The sequence below is a fragment of the Channa argus genome, chromosome 13 (genome assembly GCF_033026475.1).
Source record: "Channa argus isolate prfri chromosome 13, Channa argus male v1.0, whole genome shotgun sequence".
Classification (NCBI taxonomy): domain Eukaryota; kingdom Metazoa; phylum Chordata; class Actinopteri; order Anabantiformes; family Channidae; genus Channa; species Channa argus.
In genome coordinates, this window is record NC_090209.1 from 6,074,397 (window position 1) to 6,095,824 (window position 21,428).

The window sequence follows — 21,428 nt, forward strand, 5'->3', positions numbered from 1 at the left end:
AAGGCTTGTGAAGAATAACAAGAATAAAGTATAAAGAAATCAATAAATGGCATCAAGACAGACAGTGGCTGCCTTGGGGAAATCAAAATGTAAAGAATTTCCCCTCTTATACCAGATGTGTTATTTCATAAGATTCTTTATCTAGTCTTAGGACTTGCATGAACGTCTGATCATTTATTTAGGTCACATATGTGCGGAATAGAGAATCCTCTCCAGGATCCAAGCACCTGTAGTCTCTCCCCCTTTCTTCTGAACCAGGAGTGAGTCTTTTCACTGGAGACAGTCATCGGTGGCAAAATGTGAGCGTAACTATTGAGAAACAATGACTTTCTAAGGAATGTGGCAGCCAGGCCGCAGCCGCCTCCCTGTCTCCCATGTCTCCTGTAGATGCATTTATTTGTAAAATCTTATCTCTGTTTCTTTTGCTGTCTGCCCCTCTTTTGTCCCGCTCACTGATTAGCCTGTGCGGAAATCCAACTCTTTAAATAAGTTATTAGTAAACTTGTAATGAGCCGAACGTCTTTATCTCCGACGCTGAAAGTTTTTTCTTCAAAGATGAGTCATGATACATATTTCCCAGGACTATGAAGAGCTCATTCCGAGGAGACGGCTGTGAGAACCTTGGGTATTAGCTAAACAAATGTAGAACTGTAGAAAAACACACGTGGGAAAGTTTGACAGTTTGACTAGTGTGATTTAGCTTCCAATTAATATTCTAATTGTTTCCAATATTTCCCTGCAGCAATCTGAAGCAGCAATAGAGGCTCAGGAAGAGACAGCTACAATAAAGAAATGTGGGAGAACCAGCTAGTGCAGAAGCAGCAGATGCAACTATTTAATTTTAATTAAAATGTGTGTATGTATGAGTGTGCGTGTGAGTGTGTGCGTGCGTGCGTGCAAGCAGCTTGCGCGTATTTCAGTATTTCATGTATGTGTTTTGCGCACAGGAAAACGTGGCGTGGCTATAGGAGAGATCTGCGTTGGCATTTTTATTCACAAACTAGCTCTGTTGTCTTGACTTTGCTGTGAAGAATTTAGAACCCGGTTATTGGTTCTAAATACTTTCTATCCGCGTTATATATCCGCGAAATGTTCATTTAAATTTGATAAAGGCTTTGATCCCACCACTGCTGCGCTACATTATTTCTGTTCTGTGGCATATTAGCCTTTGTTTGCCATTGCTGGTTGGCTGCATGATCAAATAGAAGGGCGGCATTATTGAGAGAGTCACAGAAATGCGTGCTCCGGGCCTGGACACGGTGAAAGTGACAGTTAAGATGCAGATGTCATAAAACGTTCAGAAGAAACATCCAGTCAAACTGCACACGCCGGCTATTTAAACAATGAGTCCCGGTAGCCGTGAAGGTGTCACCTGAACATATTCATCCGCGCGAATGTAAACATAAGACAAAGTAAGCATTTTTAAACAGATTATTAGTCATATTTGTTATGAACACAACGTATTAACACAACGCAGGCTAATTCAGTACCAATTGTAGGTCAGAGGTGCAATCGATCGCTTCAGTGAAGGACGTCTTTGGAAGGAACAGTGGCCTGTAGCCTGGAGATTAGACATCACCGCCTTTAGTAAGGAAATGATGCAAGACGTAGGCCTGCTCCGATCTTTTACTTAAACAAAAGTTACAATACTACAGCATAAAATAGTATGTTCAATTAAAATGGATGAATTCAAAGTTCAATAGCCTATTCCCCCTTTATTAAAACCAGAAATGCAGCCTTATCTTACAAATCACATATTGTATAACAATTAACCTATGATTATAACATACAATTGTAAGCTGGGAGCTGAGATCTCTAAAGGTCTTGTTTGAGGTTTAAACGTGCTGAGCATGGAAATTACAATGAATAATACACTAAGACAAATGTAAATTTTTAATTAATGTTTTTTCTTTCAGATCTTCATGTTGGCATCGCATACTGGTTGCAAACTGCACATTTAGAAAGTAGTTTATCAGTAAATAAGAAGGAACATAGTGAAATGAGCCATCTGGGACCTCCTAATGGAAATAATATGGTTTTGGGGGCCCCTGGAATGTGTTTAAATGGGCACCAGGGGAAAATAGTGTATTTTTCACTATTTTCAATTTGATACATTAAACAATTAATAAAAATCACACATATTCACACAGTCACACATATTGCTATTAAATCACAACGGGACAGGATGGAAAACGGAAGAATAATGATAGCTGATATTGTACTTAAGTAGAGCAAATTTCTAACAAGATTTTCATTAATTTAATTATGTAGACTCAGGTATTGGAAGCCCCTATAGGCTCTCTCTCTCTCATAATGTTACCTCGTTGCTATGAGAGTTGGAAAACAAGAGTCAGACCGACTCGGACGTTCCCCGGGTCAACAAGGTCCGCGTCAGGTGTTGCGGAACCAGGGCAACCTGATGAGAAGCGGGCTAGGAACAAGAACAAAAAAGTATATATATACTTTTTTGTTCTTGTTTGTTTTATATATATATATATATATATATATATATATATATATATATATATATATATATATATATATATATATATATATATATATATATATATATATATATATATATATATATGTTTATGTCTGTGTGTGTGTGTGTGTGTGTGTATGTCTGACTGTGTGTGTGTGTGTATATATCCCTGAGAGAGAGAAAGAGAGAGAGAGAGAGAGAAAGACAGAGCGAGATAAACTATTAACGAGTTATTTATTACGCCAGAGCAGTGGCGACAACGATCTCACATTTCTATGGCGTAACTTACTGGGAAGTGACTTTAATACCAAACAGTGATGAGACAGAGAATTCCCATAAGCATGAATAAGAGCCGTGTGGTGTCTAGTTTTTTGAGCGGACGTGCTCACTGCCTTGGAACATTCTCCTCACTGTGTGTGTATGTGTGTGTATGTGTGTGTATGTGAGTTTGTGTAAGCTGCCTCCTCTCGTGTTGATGTCGACTGAAAGCCATCTAGTCTAACGGCGATCAAACAGGATTAGAACCAGAACCCCCTCCCCCCAACAGGTGGACCGGAACCCGGATTTACTTTTTGTTTTTTTCAAGTAGTGACCTGTCCTGTCCGAGCGACCACCGGGTCTCTCCGAAACGATGAGCCAGCCTCGGCCGGACGAGTTCAAACCTCCTCCGGAGTGCCCGGTCTTCGAGCCCAGCTGGGAAGATTTTGGAGATCCTTATGCCTTCATCAATAAGATCCGTCCCATCGCCGAAAAAACTGGGATTTGCAAAATCCGCCCGCCTCCGGTGAGTGCGATAAAAGGTGATAAACCGACGCGGATGCTGTTAGTTAGACTGCTGTAGATAGACCAGGGATTTAAAGGGACTGTTCAACATGGCGGATACTCGGCTATGTTCATTCTTTGTGCTGCAAAGCTAGCTAACTCTTATTGTTATTACTGACGTGGTGCTTTTTGGTCAGCGTCGAGCTGGTCAGCAGCAGTTTTTATGTTTTAATGTGTTAAAAGTGAATTGTAGTTGCGGTTCGGTTCTGCGTATGTCAACAAAGCCTTGGGGTTCAGGTCATTGAGCCACTGAGCTAACAGGCTAACTGACGCTAGCTAACAGCTCAACCTGTCATAATTTAGCACACGGCTTTGACATAGGAGGCTATGCGGAAGCCATTCTGCTGTGTGAGAAGGTGATGGTGATAATGAAATGATCATAAAGTAGACATGCATGTTAACACTTCCCCTTAGTTTTCGGCTTTAATTACGTCCTGACTTGCCTGCCGATAATTGTGGATTATTTGTTGGGAGAGCATCATGATGCTGTTGGGTCACTGTGTTTATCAGTTTGTGTGTGAACCGTCACTTCTCGGTCAAGTGGCAGTTTGTGATGAATAGGCCAACTTAAGCGGTGTGTTTTTGTTTCATGAGCCCGGATTGATATCAGATATATCCCATTTATGTTGGAGTGTTGGATAAAATGACTCTTTTATTGTACAAGAAGTACAATGGGTTATTTATTACAAAGACCACTGTTATTCTTAAATACCAAGTTTTGACTTTTGGAGTTGTTCAACCCGTCATATTACATAACATTACTGATGGATTGCATAGGATTACAATTTCTTGAAGATAAGATGAACCACTGTTCATGTATGAGCCTGTGTTGTAGGGTGTTGTCCTCCATGTTGGCTTTGTGGTAAGCTGGGCTTGTGAGTGAGTCTTCCATCTGGCCATTTTGTGTGCCAGGGTAGTGGATGTTGGCCACTGACTTTCAACTAAGAACTTGAATGTTTGCTTGTATATTGGAGTATTGTCATTGTATATCCTTGGTTGAGTGTGTTATTGACACATATTGACCAGTGTGAACTATAAACCAAAAAGGATCACTGTGTTCCTTCAGTAATGTGGCCTTGTTTTTTTATTTATTTATTTATTTTAAATTTTTGTTTGCCGAATGTGGTTCTAAAATTGATTTAAAAACCAACAACCATGTAGTCATATGCTTTCAAATTTCGGTTTAGCCAAGTCACTGAGGGTAAATGAAAAGTCCCCAAATTTGGGTATATTCATATAAATAAACTGTAACAAGCAGACAAGGTTGAAGAAAAAAACAGACTTTCTTATATGAAAACCATGGAGTTTGTAATATGACGTATCACGCCAAGGATGAAAATCATAAAAACTACTCAAATGCAGCTTGTCAATTTACAAGCTCCTTCCACATTTTATTATTATTATTTTGGTCACTCTTTAGGGCTGGCAGCCTCCATTTGCTTGTGATGTGGACAGACTTCACTTTGTTCCTCGGATCCAGAGGCTTAATGAACTGGAGGTGAGTTTTGTTAGTTAGATAATACAGTGATTATTTGAATATAGTTCTCTTTCTGTGCTATACATTTGTCCATTTAATTGCCCTGTTTAATTGCAATATGCAATAATCCCATTTAATTGCTAATGGGATTTCTAGGACTACACAGGCTAAACTGATTGTAACAATAATGGAACAAAAAAAAAAATGTTATAACTGCTTCGTAATATTTTTATGTAAAACATTATATTATACAAATAGCTAATTAGAAAACTTGATTGGTAATTAATCCAGACATTTAAACATGAAACTGAAGTTGCAATAATTTATAATTTTATTTTAAACAAATGACTATAACACTGCATGTTTCTGAATAAGCATGAACCCATATTATTTTCTCCAGGGACTTTCTTCATTCTCCTTGAATGCCTTAAATTTTCTGATTGATGTAATTCATTTGTAGCAGATTGTTAACACTGCTAAAATCTTTTCTCCAGGCACAGACCAGAGTCAAGCTTAACTTCTTGGACCAGATTGCCAAATTTTGGGATTTGCAGGGATGTGCCCTGAAGATTCCTCATGTTGAGAGGAAGATTTTAGACTTATATGCACTCAATAAGGTAGATAATTGGCGCCACTGCAAATAATGTGTAAATACACATGCATACGCATTTATTTGTGAATATATGTATTTATTTTAAATTGCAATTCAGCAACCTATGCCATAAATATATTTTCTGTCATTTCAGCTGGTAGCAGATGAGGGTGGATTTGATGTGGTCTGTCGGGACAGGCGATGGACCAAGATTGCACTACAAATGGGCTTCGCCCCAGGCAAAGCTGTTGGCTCACACCTGCGCGGGCATTATGAGAGAATCCTCTATCCGTACAATGTCTTTCAGAATGGGGCAAACCTGCTGGTGAGTTGGACACATGCATCAACATGACAGCGTCTCTTGTTCCTTATTATACTCACAGAGGGACATTGTCATACAATGGGCGGTTCAGTTGTGAACAAAGACTTAATAATACCTATTCATGCCTTACCCATTAATTAAAAGCCACAAAGTTAAAATGTAAATTTATTATCATTATGAATATTAATAATCTATGTTTTACTATGAAGTAGATGCAATTGGGATAAAGACCTAAGGGCAGAGTAAAAACTACAAACAGGGAGACGTGCATTATTAGGTTATTCACATTTTGTGTTTGTTTATAACTTCTATACTGTGATTATTATTTATACAGTACTCTAAAGATTAAAATTTGGCATTAGCTCTTTTGTCTATTAAAATATCACCTGGTGCCTACTTGTGAATGAATACCTTTTAACACCTGAGTACTAAGGATGTCGTGCAAGAGAGCTTATTCAGCCTCATTAGATTGGTGCTGTGTGACCTCTTAGACACGTCACTCTAAATTGTAATTACGCAAATTCTCTCTCGCCTCAGGCACCAGAGCCAACTTCCAAAATGATGTGTTTTGAGGCGGATCCTGAATTTGCAAAGGTATGTTTTATCCTTGGTTATGTAGCGACTCATTCTAACAATTAACAGAATGCATGTTTATCTGTAGTTGAGTTTTATGTGATATTTTTTTAGCTTATTTGTATAATATTTGTGGACACAATAATTTACCCCTTCTTAAAACAGGTTTATTGTAATGTTCACATCAGACAAGGGATTTCTCTCTTCCTTACTGTTTACCTTGAGACAAACGTAAAACTTAAAAAAAAAAAAGTTCTGTAACAGAAGCTATTATGACACTTCAAATATTGTACTAGATTTTCTTTTTTCTCTGTCCTTCTTAAATGCCACTGTAATGTGCTCATTTAAAATAACCCCCTGACAATCTGATTCACCTGCACACCGCTGCATCAAGCAAGCAAGATCTGTTTTTCTTTTTCTGATTGGCATGTTCCTTTGTTCCGTATCTGGGCCAACAAACTGAAACTAACCACATCCTGATAATGGTTTGTTTTATCTTATGGCTGTTTAAGTTGAAACTATTTCAATATATACAAACACTGCCTCATATAGTGTATATCTGACAATTGATACACGTAGATACCTCTAGTAGTTGTACAGTAGGATTGTCCTATTTATTTTAGAATCACTTATATCAATTCAGTGTTACACACTTTTGGGGCTGTAGTTCAGTTGGTAAAGGCAGTTGTCCACGGACCACAGGGTCAGTGGTTCAAAGCCCTTTCCCCTCCCTAGCTGGGTAGAAATTGTGGAGGGTTGCATCAAGAAGGGCATTCGGCATAAAAACTGTGCCAAATAAACATGCGGTGGGGCGACCCTGAACTCAGGGATAAGCTGAAAGGACAAAAATCCACTGTTAAACACTCGTAAACTAAACTAATAATCGTATGAGTAGCTCCCTTTTAAATATAGGATTCATAATGCTAATTTTAGATCCTTAAATCTTTCCAGTGTTTTTGTTTTCAAATTAAAATAAATAGTAAAATAACATTTCCATGAAATCTTGTGATCACTGCAGTTCTGCAAACAGGTATATCCAGGTACATTCCTAAAATCTTACACTAGCTAGAGATTCCTGGTTTTAACTGGCAAATTATTACTGTCAGTGTGTTCAGACGCCAGTCCAGCTGGTGGACAGCACAGGAAGCATGGAGAGCATGGACAACAAGGAGCACAAGCTGCAGGACCAGGCTCAGAGGCAGCCTGTCCAGAAGAATGACACTTGCCCCAGTGCTCGCCGAGCTAAACGCATGAAGTATGAGGTAGGTGTTGCTGAACACAGCCACACACTCCTCACTGCATCCTGCGTGGTTCTCCACGTTTCCGTCCACTCACTAAATTTTGTTCTAATAGGCCATCTCTGTGAAGACTGAACCAGGTGAAGCTGGTGAGAGCAGGCCAAATCTGCGGCGGCGGATGGGTTCTTTTGTTGTAAAGGCAGAACCAGGTCTTGCTGAAAAAGAGATTCCCATCCTATTCAAACAGGAACCAGTTGAATTTAAAGAACTAAACACTGAAGCCGACAAATTCAAGTCACGGTACAAGAAAATCATCCCTCCGGTTCCCACAAGTCCAGTAAGTAGAGTTTGATTACATGTCACCTTAACAATTATTTGGACTAATTGGCAATCAACATTCTGTTTAGAGACCAACAAAGCAGAAAGTGTTGAAAAAAATATGCCTGTAAGTCTTTTTTGGCAAGATTTCACCAGAGCTGAACTTGGCTGAATGTGATTCTGACCAAACAATTGTAGAGTGGATCTCCACTTCTTTCTCTTTATTAAACTGGGGGGTGGGGAGGCATCTACAGAATTGATGATTGTGGTTCTATTGTTTACTGGTAGGCTATTTGTTATTTAATCTGTCAGATATTATTAATTGATAAAGGCTGGTTAGGCTATGATTTGGTGCTTGTTCAGTTTTGTTACTACAGTACTTATGTTGTAACATCACACCGCAACAGTAAACAATAGTCTACTGTGGTATTAGCACTATAATGCATTTCAAGAATAAAACATCACTTGTTGATAGATTTAACATTAACAAGTAGTAAATACAATTTTTCTCAAAGTTTTAAAAACACAATCTACATCAAATGAATTACAAATATCATAGAAATACAAATATAATAACAATACGCTACCTGGCAAATTAAAACAGACTCACACTTTGCCTGGATGTGAGAAGAAATGATGGCAAAGGCAAAAGCAGCTCTCCTAAATGTTATCTGTGTTGACTCCACCAAAATCCAAGTCTGACCACCACGTAGAACCACCACTAAAAGCCCTGTCTTTACAGAATTTCGTAGTAAGTATGTTACTTAGAATATACTCAGTTTCCAATTTATTAGACTTGGTGTTTCTAAATACCATCCACCCCCATTTATTAACAGAGGCACCCTAAACAGAAACACTGTAAAATAGCAGGACAGTTAGATTAGTTTTGGCTTTGTGGACCTAGGAGACTGACAACTGATTATATGTTCCATTTACATTTACAAACTGTATATACAGTGGACATAAAAAGTCTACACGACTCTGGTAAAATGCCAAGTTTTTGACATGAAAAGAAATCAAACTGAACTAAATCACTAAAGATGTTTTTTTTCACCTTTTTAAAGTCAACTGTAATCTATTCAATTCAATTAAAAAACATAAGCACTTCATATCTGTCAGACTTTGAGGACATCTCCTGTGCTAAGTCCTCCTCAGGTCACCTCAGAGTTTTTTAACTGGATTCAGGTGCAGGCTCTGGCTAGGCCATTCCGAGACCTGGAATCTCTTCTGGTGAAACCATTCTTTTTTTTAATGGAGGTATGGTTTGGGTCATTGTCACACCAGTAATAAAATTCCTCTTTAGCCTTTTAGCAGAGGCCTGAAGGTTTTGTACCAAAATTGACCGATATTTGCAACTGTTCATATAATTGCCTTTACCTTAAATAAAGCCCCAGTTCCAGCTGAAGAAAAACAGCCCCAAGACATTGCACTACCTCCATTCTTCAGTGTGGGCATGTATACACAGTGTTGTTTTTGTGCTAAACATTCTTTGTGAAATTGGGGCCGAAAGTTCAATCCTGTCTCATTAGACCCTAAGACATTTTCCCACATGCTTTTGTCAGAATATATTTAGGTTTTTGCAAAAGCATGGATGTTTTCTTTGTAGGAAAGGCTTCCATCTTGCCACCCTACCCCACAGCCACATCATATGAAGAATATGGGAGATTGTTGTCACATGTAGTACAAAACCAGTATTTGCCAGAAATTCCTGGATCCCCTTAAATGTTGCTGTAGGTCTTTTCGCAGCTTTCCAGACAAATTGTCTTCTAGTTTTTTCATCAAATTTGGAGGGACATGCATTTCTTACTATAGTCACTTCTCTTGACTGATACCTTCCAATAATTAGATCCCTTGGATGCTGATGAAGAGAGTGTATGTTTACACAGCCACATTACTTTAGTTTTTTCTAAAAATTCTGTAGTGATTTATCAAGTTCTTAATATTGTCTCAAAAACTTGTCATTTTAACAGGGGTGTGTAGACTTTTAATATCTACTCTAAGTTCTAAGTGTAATGTGATGTTCCAGTTTAAAAAGTCTGTGTCTCAGCAGCACAAACTCCTTTTGTTCTCCAGGTGGATCTGGTCGTGTGTCTGGTGTGTGGCAGTGGGGGAGATGAAGACCGTCTGTTGCTGTGTGACGGCTGTGACGACAGCTATCACACTTTCTGCCTGATCCCTCCTCTACATTCGGTCCCCAAAGGAGACTGGAGGTGCCCCAAGTGTTTGGCTCAGGTGCAGATGAACTTAAAATCAGATTTAACATACAAAGCAAAACAACGCTTATACAAATAGCTATATTGTCATCAATAAGTACACATATATTTAAATATCTTACAGGGAAATTTGTGTTTTGCATTTAACATAGTAGGTAGCTACAGGTGGGGCTGAGTGTCTCACTCAAGGACACACCTGGTGTATGGGTGGGGATTTAAACTGGGAGATTTCTACATCCTACCCTAATGTCCAACCCATTGATCCAAAAATGAAATTGTCTGTGAAGGCTATTAAATGTTTCTTACACATATTTTTAAAATTTGTATCTTCTTGCAGGAATGCAACAAACCTCACGAGGCTTTTGGATTTGAACAAGCATACAGAGACTATTCCCTGCGTGCATTTGGGCAAATGGCTGATGCTTTCAAATCTGATTACTTTAACATGCCAGTTCATGTGAGTAGAAATGAACAGTTTCAAATTGAATTCTTAAGTCTCTCCCGTTTTCAGTATTTTAAATGTAAGATTCTGTCTCTCCTGTGTTTAACAGATGGTACCCACAGAGCTGGTGGAGAAAGAGTTCTGGCGTTTGGTTGGAGCAATTGAAGAGGATGTAACTGTAGAATATGGAGCTGATATTGCCTCAAAGGAGTTTGGGAGTGGATTCCCCATCCCAAATGGAAAGTTCAAGGTTTCTCCAGCTGATGAGGTAAAGTGATCCTCATACGCTGACAATATAACTGTGATTTAAGGCATTCAAAACCATAGAGTGTGGTATCTGGCAGTCATGTCTTTGTGGTGTTATCAATGTATTGCAATCAATAATTGTGTTACTGATCTGACTATATTGCCCCTCGTCCAGAAATATCTCAAATGTGGCTGGAACCTCAACAACCTGGCAATGATGAAGCCTTCTGTACTAACTCATGTGACAGCTGACATCTGTGGGATGACTCTGCCATGGCTTTATGTTGGCATGTGCTTCTCCTCCTTTTGCTGGCACATTGAGGACCACTGGAGCTACTCCATCAATTATCTGCACTGGTACTTAAAAAAAAAAATACTAAAGCTCAGCTGCCATTCGTGCTTTTCCACAATGTGTTGTTTTCATCATGTATGGCTTAACTCTTGTGATTATTTTATTTGCTCAAAGGGGGGAGCCCAAAACCTGGTATGGGGCACCTGGTTTTGCTGCTGAACAGCTGGAAGACGTAATGAAGAAGCTGGCTCCAGAGCTGTTTGAGTCTCAGCCTGACTTGTTGCACCAGCTTGTCACCATAATGAACCCCAACACCCTTATGGCCCATGGAGTTCCAGTATGTGTTTTTATGACTTTCACACTCATATTGCCATCACTTCTCCACAGTAACACTCAGCTGATGCTTTACTGAATGAGCAGCTAGCTCTTCCCAGGATACCATAAGTCATCTTGTCACTTCCCTGTTTCAGATTTACAGAACAAACCAGTGTGCTGGTGAGTTTGTCATAACATTTCCCAGAGCCTACCACAGTGGCTTCAATCAGGGCTTCAACTTTGCTGAGGCAGTCAACTTTTGTACTGTGGATTGGGTAAGTGTCACTCTAATTGTGTTGTGTGGAATTTCTTTTATTGTTTGTAAAAGCACTCATGACACTGCTTTGAGCATAAATGCATTAAAAGGCAGCTATTGTAGGATTCTTTTATTTTTAATTGTTTAAAATTTTACAACATGACAAAAACCAGTATCTTCTCTAAGTAGTTGCTAGGCAACAAACAAGTACTGGATATGAGCTATTACTGTTAATGAATTATTAGATATTAGATTCGATTCAACAAGTAGATTAGATTCAAAATAAAAATATGTTTGTAAGGACCACCAGTATGAACAAAAAGGAAGTAAACACAGCACATTTTTTCTTAGATTCTTGTAGAGTAATCATATTATAAATTATGTACAAATAGAAGTGCTAAGTTCATCATTATGTGGAAAAAAGGAAGAAGTAAAATGCATGTTCTATTACCAATTTATCAATGCCCTCACCAAGGCAGATTTGTTTTTCTTTTACTGAATTTTATGCATCAAGACACAAACTGTCCTAACAAAGCATTTCTTTCATTTTGTAATATCAGATGCCCCTTGGCAGGCAGTGTGTTGACCACTATCGTATGCTGCATCGATACAATGTGTTCTCCCACGACGAGATGGTGTGCAACATGGCTGCCAAAGCAGACACACTCAGTGTAGTCCTGGCCTCAGCTGTGCACAAAGACATGGTTGTCATGATTCGAGAAGAGCAGGAACTGAGAGAGAAAGTGAAGAAAATGGTAGGATAGGCCTCACTTTCACCATTATAATGTGTGAACATATTATTATATGAAACTATATCATGAAATATTTTATTTAACATACTACCTAAATATAAACCAGCTGTGCACAAAGTTGCCTTTCTGCAAAATGAACTAAACACTGGACATACCTCACATTTCCAAGCTTTCTTTACAACATTTACATTTTTGACACAGTTCACCTGAGCAAACACCTACTGTGTTGGGCTTTAATTGGATTTGCTGTTGTCTCACACCTTAAGGGGGTTTTGCATTGCAAGGAGGCAAAATACGATCATCTCCAAGATGATGAGCGCCAGTGTGCAAAGTGCAGGACCACCTGCTACCTGTCAGCTATCACCTGTCCCTGTCGCCCAGGAGCACTGGTCTGTCTGCACCACATCAGCGACCTCTGCTCCTGCCCGATCGCAAACTACACACTGAAGTAAGTCCCCCTGGAGCTGATAAGTGGCAGTAAACTTGCTAAGTGTGCAAAGATCAGACTACAAGACGTGAATGTCCAAACACGGCTTTACTTAATTTGGTATTGTGTTTGCAGTTACAGATACACACTGGATGACCTGTTCCCCATGATGAATGCTGTAAAGCAGCAAGCTGAGCTGTATGATGAGTGGGCCTCCTCTGTGACGGAGATTCTAGAGGCTAAACTGGAAAAAAAGAAAGGTAAGCAGGAAAAAGCAAGTTTATGGACATCATTGCTTATGTATGTGTGGAAGTTCTGTCTGTAGTGAATGAGTAAACTACCAGGAACGATTTGCAAACCACACTGCCCATTTATCACTGTTAAATATCTAAAATTAATTAATCAATTAACAAAAACCCAGTGTGGTCTAGTGTTATTTTTATTATGCTCGTGGTATAGCTGATTTTGAAGGCATACTAAAATAAACGGAATACAGCCTCCTTGTATTAAGAAGAAATTATTAATAACTGTTGCATCACCTGCATGAATTTGGAATGGTTTGCTGCAATATAAGTTATAAGCACATAGGATTTACTGGGCTGACTGTCCAAAACCACTGGCATGCTCCTTCAGGCAAATGATTAATCCCTGCAACCAAAAATGGTGAAGAATAAGTAGACACACCAAGTCATCAGTTGCTTAGCAATGTGTTAGGTTATTTAAACTGTGTCAGTCTGTGACTAAGCAGGTGTTCTCTCCTCAGGCCTGCCAGTCTTTCGCTCCCTTCTTGCTGAATCAGAGTCCAAGCTGTTCCCTGACAATGATCTGCTGCGCCGATTACGTCTGGTTACACAGGATGCAGAGAAGTGCTCTTCACTGGCACAGCAGCTATTGAACGGCAAGAGGAAGACAAGGTAGCGTCAATACTTTACTACGAACGTAATGTTTAGATTAGTTGCCTTCACATTTCCTTATGTTTCTTGCAAGTCAGGAAATAATATTGGACCTCTTAATAGAGCTTGTTTTTTTTTTTTATTCACCGGACATCCTCCCATAGGTATCGGTGTGGTAGTGAGAAATCACGGAGCCAGTTGACTGTGGAGGAGCTGAGTTCGTTTGTGAGGCAGCTTTATAACCTTCCCTGCAGTCTCCCTCAGGCCCCATTGTTAAAGGTAGGCTGAGGAGGAGAAATGTATCCTGGGATGTTGCCGCAGTAAAATTACAGAACTTTTAATTCAACCTGGCTAATATTGGTTTTTATTTTGCCTAACCACCATGGTACATTGTATGCAAGATATTATGTTGTCATGCTGTTGTCTATGACACATTCTTGTGATGACTTGTAAAGTCGAGAATTATATACACGTTATTGCCAAAAGTATTTGTTCACCCATCCAAATAAATGAATTCAGGTGAACAAAGCAAGGTTCATAAAGACATGGATAAGTGAGTTTGGTGTGGAAGAACTTGACTTGCCTGCACAGAGTCCTGACCTCAAACCGATAGAACACCTTTGAGATTAATTAGAGCGAAGACTGCGAGCACTGTGTATTATGTATTTCATAAACACACTCCTAAACCTCGTGGAAAGCCTTCCCAGAAGAGGTGAAGGTGTTATAGCTGCAAAGGGTGGACCGATGTCATATTAAACCCTATGTATTAAAAATGGGATGTCACTAAAGTTCATATGGGTCTAAAGGCAAGTGAGCAAATACTTTCGCAATATAGTGCATATTAAGCACCTAAACCACAAAGTAGCTACATGTGGAGCAGATGATGTAAATCTATTTTGAAGAACCTTTCTGCATAAGACTTTCATACCTATGAAGAACATTGCTCTGACTTCATATGAATTATATTAAATGTCCCTTTGCCTTTTGCCTCTTGCCAATTCAAATTTAAAAATTCCAGATGATGTAATCTGAAGTGGGTTTTTTAGTTCAGATGTCACCTGGTTGCTAACACTAAAAAGGTTGTATTCTTGGTATAGCAGTTTCTGTCATTTCTGAGCAAATATACATTTTAATCCAACTAACTTGTTTCTGTGAGAAATATTTCTGTGAGAAATGTCCGATAATGTGATTTTGAACTTTGAGGCAAAACATTAAGAATATATGTATGTTGCGATTGACATCTCTCTTTAGGAACTTTTGAATCGCATTGAAGACTTCCAGCAGCACAGTGAGAAGGTCCTGGCAGATGAAGTTCCCAGCGTCGCAGAGATCCAGAGCCTGTTAGATGTCAGCTTTGACTTTGACGTGGAGTTGCCTGAGCTGCCTTCTCTAAGAGTGAGGCTAGAACAAGCACGCTGGTTGGAGACGATGCAGCAGGCCAGCACTCAGCCTGCCACTCTGACTCTGGATACCATGAGGAGACTCATCGACCAGGGAGTCGGCCTGTCATCTCATCCCTCCGTTGAGAAAGCCATGGCACACCTTCAAGAGCTGCTCACCGTGTCTGAACACTGGGAGGACAAGGCAAGCAGTCTCCTTAAAGCCAGGTGAGGGCAGCACAGACTGATCCATGGTTATGAAAGCGTCTAAGCCACAGAAGGCAAAAACAGCCAAAACATCAACAGGGCATTGTTGCCATGCTCTGCTAGAAGCTTCAGTCCAAGAACAAATCTTTTCATAAATGCAATTTTATTCAGTTTTAACTTATGTCCATGTAATTGCACTGAGTGTAACTGAATACTGTAATATTACGTCAGTGCTCCTGATTTTGCTTCATTTTAATTACAGCTAGAGCAAAATGCTGCTGCTAGAATATTCAACAAGATCAACAAAAAGTGAGCATCATGTTTAGTTCTGCCCTCATTCCATTGGTAATTAGTGCTGTTCAAAATTAACTGTCAAGTGCTTTTTAAAGGCTTTTTAATGTGTGAATGTCAAGAATGTGCATCTTTTCCCTCCATTATCGGAAAAACTAATTTCAGTCATTACATTTCTACAGTTTCCAGACGCGATATGTTTCTTCACCATAGTTAGTTTACTGCAGCTTTGAACTTTGTTTTTCAGTGTGCTAATTAACAGTTACTAATATTGTATAGGCAAGTAAACTGCAGGCAATATTTTCAAAGTGTTTGTTGGAAAAAATCAATTCTGAAATCTGTGAGGATTTTTGAAGAAAATGTCATTACAGTTATTGTTGCAGATAGTTATTAAGTTGTGTCCAGGCTAATAACCTACAGGATAATGTTTGTTTTTACTCTCCACCAGACCACCACACTCCATAGAGACTCTTAGTGCTGTTGCTGAGAAGGCATCAGGCATCCCTGCTTACCTCCCAAACTGCCTACTCCTAAAAGACACCATCAGAAAGGCCCGAGAGTGGCTTCAAGAAGCCGAGGAGCTTCAGGTTAGGACCCAGTTGCCCTTTCATGACAGGGGGAGTTATTTCCCTGGAATATAATTTTTAATGCAGGATGTCTGTGTTTATAACACTGAAATCATCTGCTTATTTCAGGCTAGCAGTTGCACTCCAATGGTGGACACCCTCTCTGACATGGTGCTACGAGGGCAAGCCATTCAAGTTCACCTAGAGCCATTAGACAAGCTGGAGTGTCTAATGGTGGAAGCGCAAGAATGGAAAGAATCTGCAGCTAGAACTTTCCTTCCGAAAGACACAACCCTTTCCTTACTGGAGGTAAAATCACACAATTTGAAAATAAATATTAACTAATCAATATTATAATAAAAGGAACATTACACGAGTCAATTTATCACAAATGAAATGTTTAGTTGTTCTTGCAAACATATACCTGGCACATAAACACAACAAAGCAGCAAAAATAACTAGTTGGTATTAGTGACTTACAGTTATTTTCCTTATGATAGGTCCTGTGTCCAAGATGTGAAATCACAAATGCAGGTTCTCCAAAGAGGAAGGCCAAGAAAGGAAAAGAGTTGCCTAAAAGTAACAAAAAGAAAACACCAAGACTCAACACTCTCAGTGATGTGGAAAAAGCGCTTTCAGACACCAAGGATTCTACCTCTGCGGTAAGTATTGTAATTCTCAGTTGCCTGCGAAGATATGGGAGACACTGTTGGTAGATATGATTGCTAAACTTTCACTTATCTTCATCCTGTTTTGTTCACTAGATGGCAACTCTGAAGGAGCTGCAAGTGAGGGAGATGGAAGCTTTCTTTAATCTCAGGGCAGCCAATGAGTCAAAGCTCCTTCCCACAGCAGAATTCATGGACCAAAAGGTGTGTGTCTGTCAGAAGGCACCCATGGGTGCAATGCTGCAATGTGAACTCTGCAGGGATGCCTTCCACAGTGTGTGTGTCAGAGACCTGTTGGACTCCTGCAAAACACAGCCCTGGCTCTGTCCGCAGTGCCTCCGATTAGAAAAGCCCTCCTTGAAAAAAGTCCTATCTCTGCTAACATCTCTGCGGCACATAGAGGTACGCCTCCCGGAGGGTGACACGCTGCGTTATCTGGTTGAGAGGACAGTTAACTGGCAGAAACGAGCACAGCAGATTTTACAATCATGTAATCAACCAAAACTAGAAGACAGACCTGAAACCCCTCCCACCCTGACCTGCTGTGTATCAGGCAGCAGTGATACTCACAACAACAATCAGGTAACTGATCTGCTTGTGTCACTTTTTGTATAAGAAAATGTTTTATCTGTCAATGTAAAGTTTTGGAACTTATGTTTTTATACAGGCTCCTTGTTTGACACCAGAGTGGATCAGGACAAGCCACACTCAGACCACCTTCTACACAGAGCAGAGATGCATACCACTGCAGGGTCAGTGAGCTGACGAACATGTTTTGGTTCTACCTACAAAAGGTTGCAATGTTGTAACTGTTCATTTAAGATGATGTTGTTTACATTCTGGGTGTTTTTCAATGTGACAGGCTTGAGTCAGGACCTGGAGGAGTTGATGGTGGAGGGGCTTCTTCTGCAAGTGTCCCTACCAGAGGTCGAGAGCTTATACCATGTTTTATTGGACAGAACCAGCAGTTTGCACACAAACACAGACTGTGAAAAACACATGCAGTTTAATTCTCAGGGAAAAAATCTGCCACTCAACCAGGTACAAACCCACAGAGAGAAATTGGTAAGACACAAACAATGTCTGTCTGGCTTAGTATCAGCTTTAATTTCTGTTATTTATTTTCAGGATCACATCAATGGCACAAGGGAACCAATGCCTGGCTCAGAAAAGAAAGCAAAGCGGCACCTGGATAGAGAAGGTCTAGATGCAGAGCACAGGGTTAAGGACAAAAAACACTCTCACAAAAGACAGAAGATGAATAAAAAGAACCTGCAGCGCAGGACAACCTCGACCTCATCGTCCCCACGTTCTGATTTCTCCCAGTCTGAGGACTCTGATGAAGAAATGGCTGCGTGTCCAGCAGAGAGGTGTCAGCAGCCAGAAGGAGATGAGGTGAGATCAACCTATGTAACATGATAAAACTTCCAAGGTAAAGTTTATAATTTCTGTGCAAAAGACAGTGTAGAATATCTGACCCTGTGTATGTATTATACGAATAATGTAACAAGGTGAGTTTAGCAACAGAGAAAGACATTTGCATTTGGACTATGTGAAGAGTCTTGACTTCAGTTCAGTTAGTCTGAACATCCTAACACCTAATTCTGAAGGAGGTGGTGGTGGTTGATGTGAATGACTGATCACATAAACTGACTTCAGGAACACAGCTAAAAAAAAGGCTGAAAAGATTCTATATAAAAATCTAAAGATAATTTTATCTGAAGCCTAAAGCATTCGAGGCTTCAACAGGCTGAAATAAGCAGTTTAGGTGTATAACGCCCCAAAATAAAGCTATATATTGTACAAGGCTTTTTTTCCAGGTGAAATTAAAGTATTTAATATTCTTCTGTTGATGCTTTGTGTCAATTTAGTCACACTAGGTTCCTATAGTAGCTTGGAAGCTCATCCTCTTATAATGATCAAGTGTAATTTTCAGCAAAAACTCATTAATGGTGCTTATTTAGGTGAAGGCCATTAGCTATATTAGGAACGGTTATATGTAACAATGGAAAGAAAAAACACTTCCAAAAATGTTCATTAATTTTCTGACTAAAATTAATGTCCTAAATACTTGTAGACCACTTTGTCCTTTTGATTGATAGCAAATCACTGTTTTCCTTTTCACTTCTTGTATATGAACATGTGTTGCTTGTCATTACAAACCCAAAGATAATTAGCACCCATCTCCAAGTTGTTGTATTCACTAGATGCTCATAAACAGAGCTCCAAATAAAGGTTAACGTTGCACCAACTCTTAGCTAACACATTCACAATATTTATGTCTCTGTTATGTTCAGAGTTATTTTTTGCCATCCTGAGTGGCAGAGAAAACTAATGTTAGATCATGGTGTTTTTATCTGCAGGTGAATTGGGTGCAGTGTGACGGCAGCTGTAACCAGTGGTTTCACCAAGTCTGTGTTGGTGTTACAGCCGAGATGGCAGAGAAGGAGGACTACGTTTGTGTCAGGTGTACACTGAATGATGGACACACAAGAAAATGAAGAAAGTTGAGGTTTTTCTGAAGGATGGCTGAAGAGGTCTACCTGTCATTAGCCCGGTATTGGAGCCACCAGTCTGGATGTGTCACTGACCTTGTACTGACCCCTCACCTCCCTCGCCAACCCTTTTGTAACAACGGTGCTATCTCCTCTTTGACTTGTTGTTCAGAACTATAATGTTTAGTTATTTTTTGTATTTTTACATATTATATATATATATATATATATATATATATTATATATATTTCTTTCTTCTTATGAATTGTTTGTGGTTGTCTAAATGAAAAAAATCACAGGATGTGAAATGTGCTGCATGGGATTCCATTACATCAGCACAATGGAGTCTTACAACCGGATGCATCCAGTAAAGAGGGTTAATCACGGGTAATATGATCTTCTCTGGAACCTCGTTGCATGTTATACCAGAGCCAAGGGGATAAAAGTCAAGGTTTTCATCCCTTTTAAAAAAAATACTATTACATTTTTTTTCTTTGAGATCCGCTGTTTAGTACATACATCCAAATGAACGTATTCCCTTTTTTGTAGAATAGGTTTATTTATCTGAGCAATAATTTTTGTCTGAACTGACTTAAATGGCTTGGTCTCTGCTGAGTTGTGCTGATGCTTTAGCAATGGTGTGATGTACAGAATGCTACACAGATGAATAGATTACAGCTGTGGATAAGAAATGTAGCAGACTGAAGGAGAAGACATTGCTGACATGTACATCCACAGTGTGTAATCTGGTACGGGATACTGTTGGAAGTATGTGGTGTAGCTGAAGATGTTACAGGTTTATATGGTGGAATAAAGCCCTTTTGTTCTATGGAGAAGTCTCATCCTTTTTACTTGAACATAGGCGTAAGATTCTTATACAAGTTTTCTAAACCTATTTATTAAAGTACAAAGGAAAACGAAAACCTTTTTTTTTTTAATTATTATTAAATCCATCTGTTGTTTTTCTTGCATGCTAACTCTGTCCCTTACATTTGGTGACAAGATCAGACAGTCAAAATCACTGTTTTTTTCCCACTATATATTCAGTCATGCAGAGGTGGAAGTATTGCAAAAAGAGGCAACTGGAAATCTAAATAAATAGCACTGAGGGAAAAGGTACTAAGTTAAACATTTCAGATCTGGTTTCCATTTTTTAAGGCTCTTTTGGGGCAGCAGGATGCCCAAGAGGCCTGACAGAGTCAGAGCAGTGCCTGTCTAGAACAGTGGTTTAGAGCAATCCATCATTGTGTACTTTAACAATACAGTTGGGGGCAAAGTTTGCATCCTCTCATCTTAAAACAGCAAGAAGAGTAAAACAATTGTTTTCCAACATAATCTGTAATGTGCATTCAGCTAGTACAAATGTTCATATATCAGAAATTCATGAATACAAGGGGGATGCAAACTTTTCCACTGATATAATTTTACTATTCTACTGTAAGTTTTTTTCTACATTCCTTGACTATTTTTGTTACTTCTGATGAAGGTGCTAAAGGTGCATTATTTTTAGGGATCGGGTTACATGGCATAGAACTGGATGAAATTTTAACTCTAAACCTGTTTTAAAATCATGTTTAAGCAAGACAGCCCTGTGGCTCAGTGGTAGAGCATTGTGTTTGCTGCAGAAGGCAGCAGGCTTGAATCCCACCCTACCAGGTGTGGCCCCGCCCAGCCACCAAGTCCCATGCCTGGATAAAATGAGAGGGCTGCCAGGGGACGTTCCACTGTGGCGACCCCTGGGGGGGCAAGCCAAAAGCCGTTGATCTTTTGAAAAGAGACAACAGCATGTCCTGTGGCCTGACCCAGGTCAAAGCTGTGATGCTGATGCAGAGTGAATGATTGTCAAAGTTCAAATATCTCTCAACTATTGCTGCTTTTAAATGGTAAATGTTGTGCTTATATAGCATTTTAATGCAAAGTGCTTCCAACTGTTGCTTCATTCTCACCCTTTCAAACACACACAGACACACACAATGATGATGGCAGCGGCCACGCAGGATCCTGACCAGACTCACCAGGAGCAACTTGACGTTCAGTGCCAATTATTTGATCTTAAAAGTCAAGTAAAAGGTTTTGTGAATGTAGCTTGAAGCTATTGTATTTGCAATTTTGAGACAAAACGGAGATTTCGGGAAATCTGTTTCATCCATTCAGAAATG

The 21,428-nt window shown here is 39.5% G+C and overlaps 1 protein-coding gene across 1 annotated transcript; it reads left to right on the forward strand.

The window, feature by feature from the left end:
- The first annotated feature begins 2,825 nt into the window (after positions 1-2,825).
- Positions 2,826-20,098, forward strand: kdm5bb (lysine demethylase 5Bb). The gene is made up of 27 exons (XM_067526595.1): positions 2,826-3,269; positions 4,728-4,805; positions 5,279-5,401; positions 5,531-5,701; positions 6,236-6,292; positions 7,378-7,533; positions 7,625-7,846; positions 9,901-10,059; positions 10,378-10,497; positions 10,592-10,750; positions 10,904-11,085; positions 11,195-11,357; positions 11,491-11,610; positions 12,152-12,346; positions 12,610-12,791; positions 12,906-13,030; positions 13,534-13,684; positions 13,828-13,942; positions 14,915-15,270; positions 15,989-16,127; positions 16,236-16,415; positions 16,607-16,768; positions 16,871-17,356; positions 17,442-17,526; positions 17,637-17,815; positions 17,903-18,169; positions 19,138-20,098. The coding sequence occupies exons 1-27, from the start codon at positions 3,117-3,119 to the stop codon at positions 19,273-19,275; spliced, it is 4,623 nt and encodes a 1,540-aa protein (XP_067382696.1). The 5' UTR covers positions 2,826-3,116; the 3' UTR covers positions 19,276-20,098.
- The last annotated feature ends 1,330 nt before the right edge of the window (positions 20,099-21,428 follow it).